The sequence below is a fragment of the Acomys minous genome, assembly GCF_964271855.1.
Source record: "Acomys minous genome assembly, chromosome: 3".
In the NCBI taxonomy this organism is placed as follows: Eukaryota; Metazoa; Chordata; class Mammalia; order Rodentia; family Muridae; genus Acomys; species Acomys minous.
The window spans coordinates 101,796,285-101,813,078 of record NC_140485.1 but is presented as its reverse complement, the minus strand read 5'-3'; the positions used below and the strand labels follow the sequence as shown (position 1 = coordinate 101,813,078).

The following is a 16,794-nucleotide window of genomic DNA, read 5'->3' as shown; positions in this document are numbered from 1 at the left end:
AAAGTTATACAGTGCTCATTCACTTGAATTTTTCTTAAAACTTGGAGGAATCTCAGATCTCAGATTCGTGTGTGTGTGTGTGTGTGTGTGTGTGTGTGTGTGTGTGTGTCTTACAAACTAATAGGAATTTCTCAGTTCGCACCTCTGCACATGTTCAAGGCCCATCTGGGTTACGGAATGTGTTCAAACCCAGCCAGAATAATTTACTCAGATCTTGTACCAAAATTAAAGAAGTTCTGGGGATCTATCCCAGAGGGGTAGCACATGTCTAGCATGTACAAGGCCCTGGGTTCAAGCCCTACTGTTGAAAAAGAATTTCCTTAGGAAGCCAGCAATTCATAATGTAAAATTTGCTTTAAAGTCTTATTGTCTGGTGTGCAAATACTGTTAAAACATTCTCTCTGGTAGTCTTGGAATGTGGCACTCAAAAATTATGACTTAAACCTTTGTGAAGGAATTAATGGTCTAGACAATACATTTTAATTATTAAACCAGTTCTAGAGTAAATTCTATCAGCTGTGGTATGTGTGACAAATGCTCATGCATTAGATTTCGGAGGCCAACAGTTCACTGGACCTGGAGCGCATCCTTTTTGCTAGACAAGGGCTGGCTGGAAAACTCCAGGGACTCATCCATTCCCACCTCCTCTGTGTCACAGGTCTAGATGCCAAGGCCACTGCGGCTAGATTCTAAGAGTGCTCAGGATTCAAACTCAGGTCCTTATGCACACACCCACCAGGCCATCTCTCTAGCCCAACTTTCTGACTTGTAACATTTTTTATTTTTTAAAGACGAGGTCTCTATACGTAGGTTTGACTGTTTGGGCGCTTACTATATAGACAAGGTTGGCCTTGAACTCTTAGAGATCTGTCTGCCTCTGCCTTTCCAAGTCACGGGATTAAAGGCGTTCACTACCACACCCAGTGACTTTAACAACTATATCCGAAGAATGTTTTCATAGCTTAAAAGCCAAGCATCCATAAACGCAGAATATGTTGCTTTCACCACACAGATAACTATGTGACGTTCATATTTCCTGAGAGGCTGGGACCTAAAGTCCTGCTCAGTCCTGAACAACAGCTCATAGATTAACCACAAACTGGAAACATTCCTTTCACTGTTAGCCGTATTGAGACAGAGTCCATATTGACTGCTCCGTTTCAAGGGAGATCTAGCATTGCTTTGGCTTAATTAAAGATACAAAGAGTTCCTTAGTTTGACCCAAGTATACTGTATCCCTGACATAAAATATGTCTCATTATGAAAAGATCTGACTTGTTTTAGCATGATCTTTTTCTTGGTCACTTAAAATCATCTAAGAAGTTTCTCTTAAAATAAAATACTAAAGAATGACACTACTTATTAGAAGTGAGAAAACACATGCAACGGATTTATTCATTTGAAAGATGCAATATTAACATATTTGAAAAAGTTTCTTCAAAGAGGAGGTCATGTTCTGGTTAAATAGGGTCATGCAATGGAGACTAATGCATCATCTAGCTTGAACGCAATTTATAATTATTTAAAAGGAAAGCTAGATTTGGCTCTCAATTGGACTTTCTATCCTTGTTACAAACCACGCCTGTGTCTTGTGCCTGAGATCAGGTTTTCTTGGTAACCTCAAAGAGTAATCCAGCCCACCCCCCAACTCCTTAAAAAAAAATCCTTTTTGATCGTTTGAGACAATTCATCTTTTTGAATGAGAAAGAGTAGAAGAGAGGAATGTTGGATGAGGTTAAGTAAACGGACACTCTGTCAAATAAAGTAAGTTTAAATCCTAGTAAGAGCAGCCGTGCAGGGAAAACATTGGTCTTTAAACAGTGTGCAATGACACTCTCCCTAGAGACAGCCAGAGAGGGACAGACTTCTTTCTCAGAGGTCAGATTCTAGGCTTGGGGCTTAAGGGTAGCATTGCTCAAAGTGAAATTTAAGTTTTCCTCATGCAAAATATTCATATTAGAAGCACCGAAAGATACTCGCAGGGCTTTTTTGGGGTTTGAGGCTTTGAGGCTTTGATGCTTAGTGCTCTTTCTATGAACACAGAAGGCCTGGGTAGAAGCAGGGCTGCTATTACAATTAGCTCCATAAATCAGTGAGCACGTTCTTATTCAAAATTGTATGCTCAATGCATTCCTGGTTTTCAAAGGAGAAATATATTGGACTCAAAAACACTATATGTAAGATGACTTATGCTTTTAGTCCAAGGGTAATAGCATTTTCCTCTGCTCAGGCAGAAAATGTGGACTACATCTTATATTGCGGGTAGCTCCTGAGGACTTGACTGCTCATAATTAGAGAAACTTTGCTTCACTTAGGCAACCAGATCTCGGATCCTGCTTAAGCTAGAAAAATATAAACAGCGAAGTTGTGTTTTTCAAAAACCAAAACAAAAAACAAAAACAAAAAACAAAAAACAAAAACAATCCCCCCCCCCCCCGCCAAAAAAAAAAAAAAAAAAGACAAATCAAGTAAGTTCCATGAATGAATATCCAAATGAAGACCTCTCTTGGAAGATTCTGGAAAACGTAAATGCACTCTGAATTTAATGGAGTACAGAAGAAACACAACAGCGGAGGGCAAATCATAACTATAATTGTTTATTTAGCAAAATAAACTTGAAGAAAGTTTTCTAGTGAAAACTTAAGAATTACACCAAAAATGTTAGCCCCGTGTTCTTTGGTATTGAGATTCAAGATATAAAATAGTTTATTTTGAAAACTTTAGCCATTGGGTCTACAAACATTTTACATAAAAGGGAAAGATAATATGAAATTGCCTGTTCTTGTATGATTTCTAAAAAATCCAGCAAATGTATAAAGCCATAAATCACACACCTGCATTGACCAACACCATCAAAGAAATTTTCATTTGCACACGTTTTCCATTGAAAGGCATTTATGATATTCCACCATCATTCGATCATGCTTTTGAGTAGTTTCCAGGCCCTATATAGTAACAGTTACCATCATTTACATGTTAAAAGCCTGTATTGCTTGGAACTATGTGTGTCGGTATGTTCCATAATACAGCACCTGGAAGCTTCAAACAACATTAAATTAATTACAATAAAGTCCAATTCTGCACAAATCATTTTTTGTTTATACTAAGAGAAATATGACTTCAAGAATAGAATAGGTATTTTGTCTAATTGGAGCTGGTCAGTCAGCAAAGCCAAAGACTCCCAGAAACACTAGGGGACAGCCAAGTCTATTCTCACACCTTAGATACATCCTTTGTGAGTCCAGTTGAGTTCTCTACATCCGTGTGTGTGTGTGTGTGTGTGTGTGTGTGTGTGTGTGTGTGTGAGAAAATGTCTTCCTTTAAATTTGTCCAATAAATCTGGGGGAGGAATTATAACAAATTGGGGGGGTGTCGGTATATATTTTCGCATGAACTCTTATGATCATAAGATGCTCATGACTTTGGTGTCAGCACTGGGACTGGGAACAGGAGGAGTACAGCCACAGCAAGACACAGCTATCTATCAGGAGGACCGCATAGAGACACCTTTGGCCATGGAGGCTCTGAGCCCTCTGGAAATAAGTCAGTTGCATTGCCAACATGGCAAAGAAGATGGCAATGTTCAGAATCAAGAAGAGTCTGGTGTATGAGGCCGACAGTGAAGGGGCTCTGTTGCGACTTGTTGTCACCATCCGGCCCTGTCCAAAACCACCCTTCACAGAATCCTCGTTTTTATGTTTCTCGTAAGTGACATCGGCAAAATCCAAAAGGTCTTTCATTTCTTCATCTTCATCTATGGGCAGTTCTCTTTGCGCCAAAATCTGAGCTTTCTGTCGAATCTTCTTCTCATTGACTTCGATCTGTGCAAAAATATCGGGGACGGCGTCCACAAATTTATAATGCTTGCCCGCCCTTCGACTTTTCTTCGACTTGCCTCGCTGCTGCCGCTGTTGCTGGGATATGGCAAAAATCCTGTCAATTGCTTCCTCTGTCTGCCTCTTATCCGAAAACCTCAGCAGGCGCTCAGCAGTCTTCCTAAAGCTAGCTGTGTTCTGGACTCGGGAAAGGATCTGCTTCTCGAGCAGCTGGAACACCGGCTTGAAACGCTGCAGATTCTTTTCCACAATAGCAGCATAATCTTTCACTTCAGGGACAGCGGTGCTCTTGATGGCCGAACTCTGGTCGAACAGAATTTTCCGACGATCTGCAATGACCTGCGCAAAGGCAGACTGCCCGGCGTTCTCATCTGTCCACAGGTAAGTTGCGTAGGCGTGTTCGCTGGTAGCTACGAACACATCCAGCCGCTGAGGGTCTCCGTGGACGCTGAAGCTTTGAACGTCCACAGATGGCCCTATGAAGAGGTAAGCTGCCCTGGTGATGGGACTTCGCAGATGCATGGTGACATTCACGTAATTGGTCCCATTGTAGGGATAGCCCCGAGGATATGTGACCGAGGCAAAGGTTGCCTTTTCACTATAACCAGTATCATCCATCCAGTACATTTTATAGAGACCATCCCGCTGCCGGATGAAAGCTCCGTGGACGCCATCTACTACTGTCTCCTCAAAAGGGACATCCACATTGTGGAAGAAACTAGCTGCTGTCTCCAGAGGGCTCTCCTCTCCCAGGTGTATCTGGTCTACAAGGAGGAGAAGCTGTGGGTGTAGGAGGATGAGATTCCGTTGAATGTTCTTCAGGTTGAGCAAGGGGTTATATGCTCCTACACCTTCTCCCCGGATAAAAACAACCCCGTCTTTCTCCTCCGCTGCAACAACTCTCCCCTGACAGCTGGCTGCCAGGTCGTGCTTGTATTTCGACCATTTCGATGAACAGTCTTCTGTGACCTGACCCTCCCAGGGAGAAAAGCAGCTCTTAGACACAGCTGGAGAAAACATGAGGACGTTGTTAAAGAAGGTGTACTTGGGCCCATAGAGGGCCTCAGTAATGAATGGCACGCCATTGGGGGCGAAAGTAAAAGAGTTCTGGTCTGGATGCTCGTGGCCCGCATTGAAGTTTCTCCAGCCTTTGATCCAGTCTTTATATTTGTTTCTGTGAACAATGTCATATATTGCACGCCCCCCAAGTTTTCCTGACTTGAAGGAAAGGAAAGATCGGTTGATTTCTGCTGGTAGCGCACTTCCGTAAGTCACGACACCCCAGTCTTCAAAATAATGCAACGTTGGGGTGCCAAAGTCTGGAGGTGGGACCGACTTCAAGCTGGCATCATACCTGAAGGGATTAAGTTTTTAAAAGTTAAACGGCTTTCTGATGGGAGGTAAAAGCAACTACCTAGAACTATTCATTTGGTTGCAAAACAGAATCTACGGGAGCCACCCAGAGGAGTATCACGAAACACTACCAGGTCAGCATGCACAAGGTCAAGCACCCAGGACTTTGAGGGAACACACCGTGTTACTAACAATCCTTGGCTGGAGATGGAAACATTCTTGGATACTCTTTACTTGGCAATCTGAGAGTTGCCACCCAAATCGCTGGGGTTCATAGATTTAAGCATTTCCTCACAACTCTGGTCAGCAGGCTCCTACTCTAGAGAGCCCCACATTGGGGAACCCCACAACTGAGAACCCCACGTTAGGGTCTGGATCCTGACACCCTGCTGGACCAGCACCAAAGCGGCTCTACAGGCGTTGATGCTCAATCTGGATTCTGCTCCTCTGCCAAACGGTTTTTCTTCTAAAACTGTAAACTAGGGTAGAACTTCACAGAGGAGACACAATGTACTGCGGATAGCATACCAAAAAACATAAATGGGTCAAATTACAAGAAACTAATAATGGCACATTTAAAAATTCTGGCTACTGCTGAGCCCTGAGCCAAAGGTTTTGCTTTGTTTTAATTTATGATAAGAAATAGCTTGTTTTTATTCATGCTCAATGTTCATTAGTGAAATATGATACTTAATACAAAAACACTGAAGTGGTTAAGAACACAGATAATTATTTCTGATGAGCTAGGACAACTTCCTTGGAAAGTTCATGTGACACACTGCTCAAGAAAGAGGAAGTGGACTCATTACTAGCTCACATGCACTTTTGCCCAGTGAACCAGTCACCTGGAGTTGAGTCAGTCTAACTTGTCTTTGGTTTTCTCCGTTTCTAGAGTCTCCGTGTGAGGATATCGGTAATCTTCTCTGAGGTCTACTACAGTATTTGCTTAATTAAAGTAACATAACAAATATGCAGAGCTGAATGAGGATCATCTCAGCTCTTAGTATGTTTGAATATTCCTACAAAGGCAGATTTTAAACTTTAGATGTAGCATTAATCTAACTCGTATAGCTAGCTTGCTAGAATCTCTTGGTTGCTTATTTATGAATGAGTGGAAAAGCAACTGTGCAATTGTGCATATCCCCCAAAGGAGCAAAGGAGTACTTGCATATAATGCCTTTAATTCAAAACGGGTTTTACAACGATGGGCAGTTACTCCTTGTTATTTTTCTCTTTGTCCGCATGAGGTGGGAGGAAAAGTCAAGAAAATTCTACAGAAGCTAATCTGGGGTTTCCGTATGAATTTCAATAGCTCTGGAAAACTCAATGATTCACTGTCGTTTTGATTTTAACTTATTTGTAGCCAACATAGTTGGCAATACTTAAGAGGGGCGGGGAGAGACCAAAGCTTCTTCTAGGCTTAAAAGATTACAACAAAAAGAATTACATGGTCTTTTTACTATCAAAGTGAACTTGTCAAATACTGTAAACACTTTGTGCAGCTGTGAACCTTGGGAATAGCTGTGCCATTACAGGATTATAATGCTCCATTTACCAAGACAAAACAAAATATTTTACTGATTTGGGGGGGGGGGAGGGCAGTATGATCATCAGATTAATCCAGCCATAATTGTGAGGTTTCTCCTTCTATGATTTAAAAAAATGAATGCTATGCAATCTAAGCAAAGTAGGTGCATTTATGAAATTGCCTATGCTTAGGACATCTTTAGGACAAGAAAATCAAGAATGCAACTGGTAATTAGATCGTCAACAGGAAGAACTGGTTCAAGCCGAGATTTTGATGCTGATAAGAGCTGAGTTAAAGCTGTATCTATTTGGGTGGGATGGAGCAGGGGCCTTTAGGGTTTGCTTGTTTGTTTTATAGGGGGAAACAGTGCACAATGTGAACCTGGGTACCATTTGACTAAAAAGCGAGCTCAATATGTCGTACCAGAGAAACTCTGTGTGCAGAGTGCACCAGCGCTGCCCTTTGGATGGTGTTCCTGGACCTTCCACCACACGGTTCTTTCTGATTTGGTCAGCCAGCCAGTTTCCACTGCCATTACGCATGACAAATTTATCCAGGAACACTAATTGGCTTTCTGGACCATAGAACCAGTTGTAATTTGAATCTGCAATGGCCACGGTTCTTTGAAACCCTGCGGAAAGAAGTTTGAAAAAAAAAATTGAACTGAAAACTGCACTATTCCTATGAAGGTCCAAATAGTGATCATCAAGCCTGTTTTAAAATTACAGTCACTAGTTTATCCTAGATAAAAGTAAACAAGACTGTGATGTTTGCGGCGATGACACACCAATTTACCATAATGGCCCTGAAAGTGTTCCACTGTGTGCAAGCTTGGCTCTGTAGTTGATAGCAGATAAGACGCACCTGTTAGCATGTACACACTTGCCCCTCCTTACTCTCCCATGTCCACACTACACATGACGATGCTTGCATCTAGGACAGACACCGTCTTCTGCAGCTGTGGTCCTGAAGCTGGAGTGTGCACTAGGCTTCTCTGATGCTCAACTTTAATTCTAGGCCAAGATAAGCATGTAGGTGCTGCAGCTTGGCTTCCAGTAAAGTGAAATTTTATTTTGCATGCAACGGAGAAGACAAAACACCGAGATCCCAGGGAAGCTGCTGCTAATATGGACTGCTCAACTAAAGGAGGAAAAAAAAAAAAAAGCACAAGAATCCTGGAGCCAGGTGTCATTGCTGGAGTTTGGGAGGAAAATCAAAATCAAACTCAGATGTCAGAGCAGAAAGGAAGGGTTTTTTAGTGTAATATCAACCATAGCAGAGAGAGAGAGAATAAAATAAAATCAGAATTTCTTCTCAAGTGCTACCTTGAATGTATTTAGAGCTAGTAATTTGATACCTAATAGCTTAATAAGCAACATTCTAATATAACTGTATTATAAAGGATGTATGTCAAAACTCTTACGACAAGTTCCTTAAAATCAGAGGGCACATTCATCTTTAATTCTCAAATTGCCCATTACAATACCTGGCTTAGAGACGCTCCATAAGTTTGTTGCATTAATAAGCACTATAGCTAAGACCCTGCCCACCCCTTTACCCCTCCACCCCTGGAAATGTATTCCTACAGTCTTTTCTAGCTTAGGAAATGACCACACACACGCACACTTATAGCAGCCCCAAGCCCTGACAGAGAGTGCTGTGAGATCTCAGCGTGCATACCCGTCCTCAGCTAGCTGTCTCCACTCAGAAGCCCCTTCCTGGGCAACAGTGCCGCCCACAGTGCGCAGATAACGCAATCGAGACAAACTCCCACAGTCATGCCCATACGTCACCCTAATCTAGATAACCCTTCATTGAAACTCCCTTAGCACTGTACCAAGGTGACAAAACTGTTAGGGTTTAAATATGGAATGTCCACCATAGGCTCTTATGTTTGAATACTCAGTCCCCAGCTGGTTTCAGTGTTGTGAGCCGTTATGGAACCTTTAGGCTTGCTGGAAGAAGTATGACACTGGGGACAGGCATTGAGGCTTTATAGTCTGGTCTAGTTTCCTGTTCTCTGGCTCTTTATGCAGATGCTGTGCTATCAGCCAGCTTCCCCCTCCTGCCACCTTGTCTTTTCTGCCATGATGGACTTGATCCCTCGGGAATTATTTTAAGCCAAAAGACCTCCTTTTGTAAGTTGCTTTTTGTCAGGGTATTTTTTATCATATACAGAAAAGAAATTAGGACATTAACCATCAGAAGCACCAAAAATTGCTTTTTGCAAGGGGGGAACAATCCACCCTGATGAAAATTTACCTCCTAAATTTTCTGCTGTTAATCCTGCTTTATAAATAAAGAGAATTATAAACATGTTTTAGAAATGAGTAAGTTATCAAATCATATAAATAATTATATACATTTTTAGATACACAATGACATAGCAGTATGACATTACAATTTTATAGCATTTTTTGTTTTGATCTCTATACCCTATGCCATTTATTTCAATACAATACTTAACCAGATATGTATATCATGACATTTCATTGTGGTTTTTATTCCTCTTTTCTTTATCGTATGTTAGGTATTGATTAAAACCTGGGTCTTATTTATGCTTAGCCAGCATTCTAGCACAGAACTATAGCTCAACTCAATGAAACACTCAAAAGAAAATACCAAGCTTCAAATATAAAACTGTACTATTCATTTCAAATCTGTATAGCTTAAATGAAAATGCGTAAAACCAAAATCTACAATAGTCTTAAGTATGGATCCTAGAAAAAGAAGTGGAATGCAATCAGTAATGTTTGTAACTTGTTAAGGTCCATGAAAATGAGTTTATGCTACCAAGCTTAAATATATAATGGCAGTACTGTGGAGGGTTAGAAATTGTACTTGATTCATCATGTTTCAAATAAAATACTGAATCTGCACATCCTCATGCTAGCTGCCCCAAAATTTAATGCCTTAAAATTTTTCTTGGGTGAAAAAGAAACTTGAATTTCAGGAGACGAGCTCCGCCCCACAAGCTCAGTTCTTTGTCCACTACAGCTTATAATTCACAGCAGAAATGACGCAGTGGTTTCCCTCTGCGCTATACCTGGCAAGATGGTCCTATACATAAAGGCAAAGTGTTGCTTAAGCCATGGGTGGCCAAAGTGGTTGATGTCAAAGTGCCTCTGAACCAGAAACATGTACTGGAACAGGGACCGAGTGGTGTAGCTGCCGTATGCAACTCCTTCATAGAGGGAGCCATCTGTCACCTCTCGTAGCAAGACCAGAGACTTCTCCATGATGGTCAGAACTTGCTTGGTCCACAAGTAGGCCTCTTGAAGGTACCCTGAGAGGCGAAAATAGTGAGTAAAGGCTGAAGCGGAACATGAGTGAACACATGGCCAAACAAAACCCTACAAGTAATCCAAGTAGCCTATACGATCACCAATTGCAATTTATAATGCTCTTATTTGTCAACGTGATAAAATAACATCCTTTTCTAGTTTGCCCATGATGTAAGCTAAGAAGTTTTTTTAAAAGATTTGCTATTAAATTATTAAGTATTATTTCATATTTATATTAAATATCATTATATATTAAACATAGCAAATATTAAGTGTTTGCTATAAAATATTAAGTGTTACTAACTAGCAAATAGGCCATTTGCTAACTAAACAGACACCCTTCAGCGAAGATCAGATGATTTTCCAATTTTTAAATAAACTAAAGTGACACACACATTGCATCCACACAACCTGCATGGAACTTTGGCGTAAGCTTTGCTAAAAACTTCTTGAATATGTTTTTTGTTTTTGTTTTTGTTTTTGTTTTTTTGGGTTTTTTTTTTTTAAGTTCATCACTTTGCCAAACTTCCAACATTCATAACAACTTGCAAAAAATACTATAAATGCCAAAGTTACTTTTCTCAGCTTGTCCTATAACAGAAGACCACTCTTATTCTTCAGTGCTTTCAGGCCTCACGGTAGGTAGAAATCTAATCATGAAACGAACCGGCTGGGAATCTGAGGCGGGCAGGGGTGAACTGCGCGGCTGCATTCAAGTGCTCCTTCCCAGGATCACATTATTGAATTCTTCCACTGCTTACGAAGTCTTTGGACGGAGAAATGCGAGCTCTCTGGAATGCCCGCACTTGGGAAGCAGTAACGCCTACCACTAGCCTACGTTCCCAGCCATGTAAAATGCTCTCGGGCAATAATAAGCACGGCTTCGCTTATTCTAGATCCCAAGTTCCAGTGATATATTCAGTATTCTAAGGATTTCCTGGGATCTTAGAGCCACTCTCTTTAAAGTTTCACAGATTTCCACGGAGGTCGTAACTAGAGTTACCAGAACAATGTGTGGCATATTAATGCAAAAAGTACACAAGCCACAAAAACCTGGCCCAAATGATCTAGACTAGCTGTTCGGAGTGTGTGTGAGTATGTGTGTGTGTGTGTGTGTGTGTGTGTGTGTGTGTGTGTGTGTGTGTTTGGGGAGGGGAAGCACTTGTATTTGGTTCATACACATGCATGCCAGGAATATACATTTCAGACTTAAAACCTGCTAAGCAGCCAGGTGTGGTGGCATACGTCTGTAATCCCAGCACTCGGGAGGCAGAGGCAGGCGGATCGCTGTGAGTTCAAGGCCAGCCTGGTCTACAAAGTGAGTTCAGGACAGCCATGGCTGCACAGAGAAACCCAGTCTTAAAATTAATTAATCAATTAATTAAAATCAAATCTGCTAAGCTTTTAAAACTTGTTTATTCCAGGTTGACAATTGTCCACTGTCAGAATTCTCCAGAAGACTGAATATTTATCCTGACACTGTGTTACAGGGCTATGATCTGGGGTAGTTATTGGCTGGTACTAGGGAAACCTATAGGGTAATACAATTAGCTGGAATTTAGAGTTTCATGTCCTTAGTGACCTCCAAGATGGCCTGGATGCACCTTCATCTTCGGGCTTAAATAGGATCCAAGTATAAACATGTACCTAGGGACAGTCAGAAAAATGTGTTTCCACTGTGGCAGCTGACTGACACTGGCTCTGGCCATGCCCTGGCTGTGCTGGGATCACACACGCACCTTGGCTCATCAGGACGAGGCTTCCAGTCAGTAAGGCCATGCAGTTGGTTGGCTGGTGGTTGTGTAAGTACTGGAAGCCCCAGCCTCTCCTGTACGAAGTCTCATACATATAGCTGGAGGCATTGGCGATCACTTCCAGGAATGTCTCCTGCTGAGTCTTGCTCAGGTAGTTGTATAGGAAGTCATAGGCAGTGGCGAAACCCACCAGGGAGTGGGCAAGCGGGACTTCATCCCAAGGGGCATCTTTCACCAACCTGTAAAAGAAAAACCATCCAGAAGTGAGTGCCGGCCTCACCACTCTTCACAAAGCACACAAATGAAGACATGATCTAAGAGGTCTAAGGGCACACAGTGCACCTGAGGCTCCAGCACAAAGCCGGCCGGTCTCATGTGAGGATTAGAGTCAATGCTGCTCTCCCAGGCTTCTGGATATATCTAGACTTTTAAGGTTTGTTTTTTTGGTTTTTGTTTGTTTGTTTTGTTTTGTGTTTTGTTTTTGTTTGTTTGTTTGTTTGTTTTTTGGGGTTTTGAGACAGGGTTTCTCTGTGTAGCCTTGGCTATCATGGACTCCCTGTGTAGACCAGGCTGGCCTTAAACTCACAGCAATCCGCCTGCCTCTGCCTCCCTAGTTCTGGGATTAAAAGGCATGCACTACCTCCTTTTTCTTTTTACTTTAGGTTTTCCATTCTTTCTTTTCTTCTCTCTCTCTCTCTCTCTCTCTCTCTCTCTCTCTCTCTGTGTGTGTGTGTGTGTGTGTGTGTGTGTGTGTGTTTGTGTGTGTGGTTTTAGTTTTGGCTTTTCAAGACAGGGTTTCTCTGTGTAGCCCCTGGCTGTCCTGGAACTCGATCTGTAGACCAGTCTGGCCTTGAACTCACAGAGATCTGCCAGCCTCTGTCTCCTGACTGCTGGGATTAAAGGTGTGCGCCACCACAGGCTAGCTAGATTTTCCATTCTCGGTGAGAGACAAGAAGAGAGTATCCAGAACAGAACATGTAGCGACAAGGCAGCTCATTGCTCACCCCTACTTTCTACATGCTGTTTTCAAGGTTGCCCTGTGAAAACAGCTGAACAAGCTGTTGGCTATCACTTCCCTCAGCGGGTCAGCATGAAGGTGTGGTGGCCTACCACATCACAGTCCACACAGAGTTGCGAGGTCAACACCGTGAAGAGAAAAGTGGCTTAAACACTGATGAGACTGGCTTAGAGATAAGGGGAAGTGGTCTTGGTGTAGCCTTACCTTGTTACCCTGTCAGAATTTCAATGCTCCTCCAAAATACAGTCCCATTGTGTTTTGATTACAGTGTGTATGCACCCTGCAGTAGAATTTAGGTTTTACAAGTGCAGGGTCCTTTCATTACTGCATTCACAATTGGATCCTCAACCACAGAAGTGTACAGAGCAATCTGTAGCACACAGACTACTCTCAAGAAATAGTTTTTTTTTTTTACAAAGAAAGGGAAAATGAAGGAACTGATGGATAAAACCAGGCCATACTGCTTACAGTGAGTATGTGGTCTTTATGAAACCAAGAATTTGGCTGGATCTATAATCTCACCATTCCAGTTAGCTAGCCTGGTACTAAAAAGACAAAGATTGATGAGTTTCTTACACATTTGATCATACCGGAAAATGATGCCTTGCTGGGCAGTAATTGTGAACACCTTTAATCCCAGCTCCGTGGACGCAGAGGCGGGTGGATCTCTGTGAGTTCAAGGCCAATATGGTCTGCAGAGTGAGTTTCAGGGCTACATAGAGAAACCCTGTTTCAAAAAAACAAAAGCAAACAAACGAATGCCAGTCTGTGGCAATTCAGCTTGTCAGCATTGTACTGCTTGAAAACAGATCCCTTGCTTCTAGAAAAACAAAGGCAAAACCTAAAAGCAAAACTCAAGACTACGCTGTTGTCATGGAGTTGGGAACAAGTTCTTCACTGGCTCATGGTTCCTGGTGAGGGTGACCTGCCACATCATTTGTTGCCCAGCTCTGTGTCATTGTACCACATAATGATATCTCTATAAATAGCAGTGCATACATCCTAGCCATAATGGTGCAGATGTCCATAGCTTGGTATCACCTGTCAAGCCCTTATACACCTGTGTAAACAGTGATTTTACTGTTGTAAATAGAACACGGGATACAGTTTCTAACCTTTATAAAATTTGCAGTATTAATTTATTTTAAATTTTCTAGTTCCTGGACATTGAGTTTGCTCTTTTCAAGCAGTTTCCAACTCACCCAAACACACCAACAGATAGAGAGTACATAGCACCTTCTTTCTGGTTCATCCCAACATTGTTTTCAAAGCTGGCCTGTAATAGCTGTGTGTCTGAAAGTTTATCTAAGTCAGTGGTTCTCAAACTGTGGGTCAAGATCTCACACGGGGGTTGCATATCAGATATTTATATCATAATTCATCCATAACAGTAGCAAAGTTACAGTTATAAAGCTGCAGTGAAGATCATTTCATGGTTGGGGTCACCACAAAATGAGGAACCGTAGTAAAGTGTCGCAGCGTTAGGAAGGCTGAGAATCGCTGCTGTAAATCTTTCCTCTACAGTCTTAACTCAACCTCAGCTACAAAGAACAACAATAGGACTGTTCTTTTATGGTCATGGAAAAGCAAAAGAAGTTTGCTCTTAGCCCATAGAAGAAGCCAGGAAAAAACTGTTACTCAATGTGATCTGGGCGGCAGCTAATGAATGTATTGGAGCATCTAGTGGCGAATCATTAAGAAAACAAGCAGACAGTTACACAATTTCTTTCACCTTAGAATATATTTATATGTAAACACATTCACCAGTCTTCTGAGGTGAGTCAAAGCCTATTATCTGAATATGGGTGTTGGGGCGGAGTTTGAGTGCCCCTTCCTGCAAAGCACACATAGGCTTCATCATAAGCCCCAGCCTTGCTGTCTTTACACTCCAGGGAGACACTAAGGATGCTGTGGAGGAATGCAGACTCCTTTCAGATATCAAAGTTTTCCCTCAGCATTTACAACTCTTAACCACACTAAATAATCATAGCAGTGCTTTTAGAATAAGGTTTTCGGCTGGCTTCAGAAGCATTTCTTCCTTTCCTAAACCCACATTTCAGATACTATCAGATGTATATCATTATCAGAATGTCATGACACTTCGGGAGCCAGGTATAAAAAGCAGCTATTGGTGCTGGCTCAGAGCATATAACACTCTAATGATAAAATTGGGATGAATAAGGCAGATTCATTTTTTTATACTGTACACCTAAACAAATCAGACTGAAAACAAACACCAACAAATACTCAAAATAACAACAGTATGATACTACACTCATAGACAAAAAAAGCCCTTCTAACGTCAGCATACAGCAACAGACTCGGTTATAAAAAGAGAATTAAAAGTTCTTTCTCATGTTCACTGGATTTTGTACTGTCACTAACTTTTACAGAACTAGCATAGTTTTAGTGTAGAGACAAAGAAGAATATCCATAAATATCTGAGCAGATTACTGAAATACTTTTCATGCACATCTGTGAAGCCATCATTCACGGCGTCTTCGAAAGCAGACACTCTGGGCAGTGGTGGCACATGCCTTTAATCCCAGCACTCAGGAGGCAGAGGCAGGCGGATCTCTGAGTTCTAGGCCAGCCTGGTCTACAGAGAGAGTTCCAGAATAGCCAGAGTAGCACTGAGAAACCCTGTCTTGAAGAAAGGAAAGAAAGCATATGCGCAAATTAGGAGGGGAGGGGCACAGTTGAATTCATAGCAACTATTTCATTTCTCCAACTACTTAATATTAGCACAGATGCTTGAGATAAAGGAAGTTAGGCATTTCAATTATTAATTCATCAACATAACTAATAATTATTATTACTCAACAATAGATAAATAAATATGGGTTTCCCTTTCCCCACATCTGTGCCAGCATTTGCTGTTATTGGTTTTCTGGTTTTTGTGTGTTTGTTTGTTTTAAGATTTATTTGGGCTGGAGAGATGGCCCAGCAGTTAAGAGCACTGGCTGCTCTTCCATAGTCCTACTAACACTGTTGTGAGTTGTTTTATTTTTGTTTTTGTTTTTTGAGACAGAGTCTCTCTGTCAGACTGACTGCTCTGAAACTCACAGTGTAGAGTCAAGCTGAGTTTGAATTCACAGAGATCCTCTTGCCTCTGCCTCCTGAGTGCTGAGGTTAAAGGCGTGCATCACCACAACACATTCCAAGTCAAGGCCCTACAACACCTTATTGTTACCCCAGGAAAACTTCTATATTTCTACAGAGCTGTAAGGTAAATCAGTGAATGTGGTAGTAGGTTTTTTAAAATGTCATTTTATACAAAACCAATAGAAAAATTTGTTCTTACATAAGAGTAGATAGTCAATGACTTTAAGATATTTAAGTAAATCCCATTAAGAGAAAAGAAACCCAAATGATGAGTATATTTTCAGAGAAATTTAATTATACAAATAGAACAAAACAAACAAAAATAGGCCCTTAAGAAGAAAATTAGCAGAGTAAGCTCACAAGAAACATTGGAGGAAGCTGAAGAAGAAAATTGACAGAATAAAAGAAAGGACACGAGAGGAAAGAAGAAATCCAAATATATCAAGAAATCTTCCTAGAACTCAAGGGCTTAGGATACCATATTAAAAACATCCATTGCCAAGCAAATGTAGGCCTGAGCACAGGCCCATCCCAGAGCAGAAAGATCGTCCTATGAAGCACAATGCTGGCTGTGGAGAAAGACACCAAGTTTGTTAGAATGAAATGCTGGGCTGCACCAACACATCTGGGATAAGAATGGCAGCAGACATCGCAACAGCCACGCTGGAAGCTACAATACAATGAGACCAAGCCCCTAACCTCACATTCAATGTCCAGAGTATCATTATGTATAATCAGAGTAGAAACACACACACACACACACACACACACACACACACACACACACAGAGAGAGAGAGAGAGAGACATACAGAGAGAGATACACACACTTCCAACGTCTCAAATCTCTTCCTCACAAATCCTTTCTCTAAAGCTCCTGGAGTAACCGTCTATCCAAATTAGGATGTGTATCAAAA

The 16,794-nt window shown here is 41.5% G+C and overlaps 1 protein-coding gene across 4 annotated transcripts in view; it reads right to left on the bottom strand.

The window, feature by feature from the left end:
* Positions 1-2,577: 2,577 nt before the first annotated feature.
* Positions 2,578-16,794, bottom strand: part of DSE (dermatan sulfate epimerase) — a 54,177-nt gene continuing 39,960 nt past the window's right edge. For all 4 annotated transcript variants that reach the window (XM_084775373.1, XM_084775374.1, XM_084775372.1 and 1 more), the window contains 4 exons: positions 11,741-11,994; positions 9,764-10,003; positions 7,141-7,348; positions 2,578-5,190 (listed from right to left, as the gene is read on the bottom strand). In XM_084775373.1, coding sequence (XP_084631499.1) covers positions 3,429-5,190; positions 7,141-7,348; positions 9,764-10,003; positions 11,741-11,994 — 2,464 coding nt within the window. In that variant the 3' untranslated portion in view covers positions 2,578-3,428. The remainder of the gene's footprint in view (positions 5,191-7,140; positions 7,349-9,763; positions 10,004-11,740; positions 11,995-16,794) is intronic.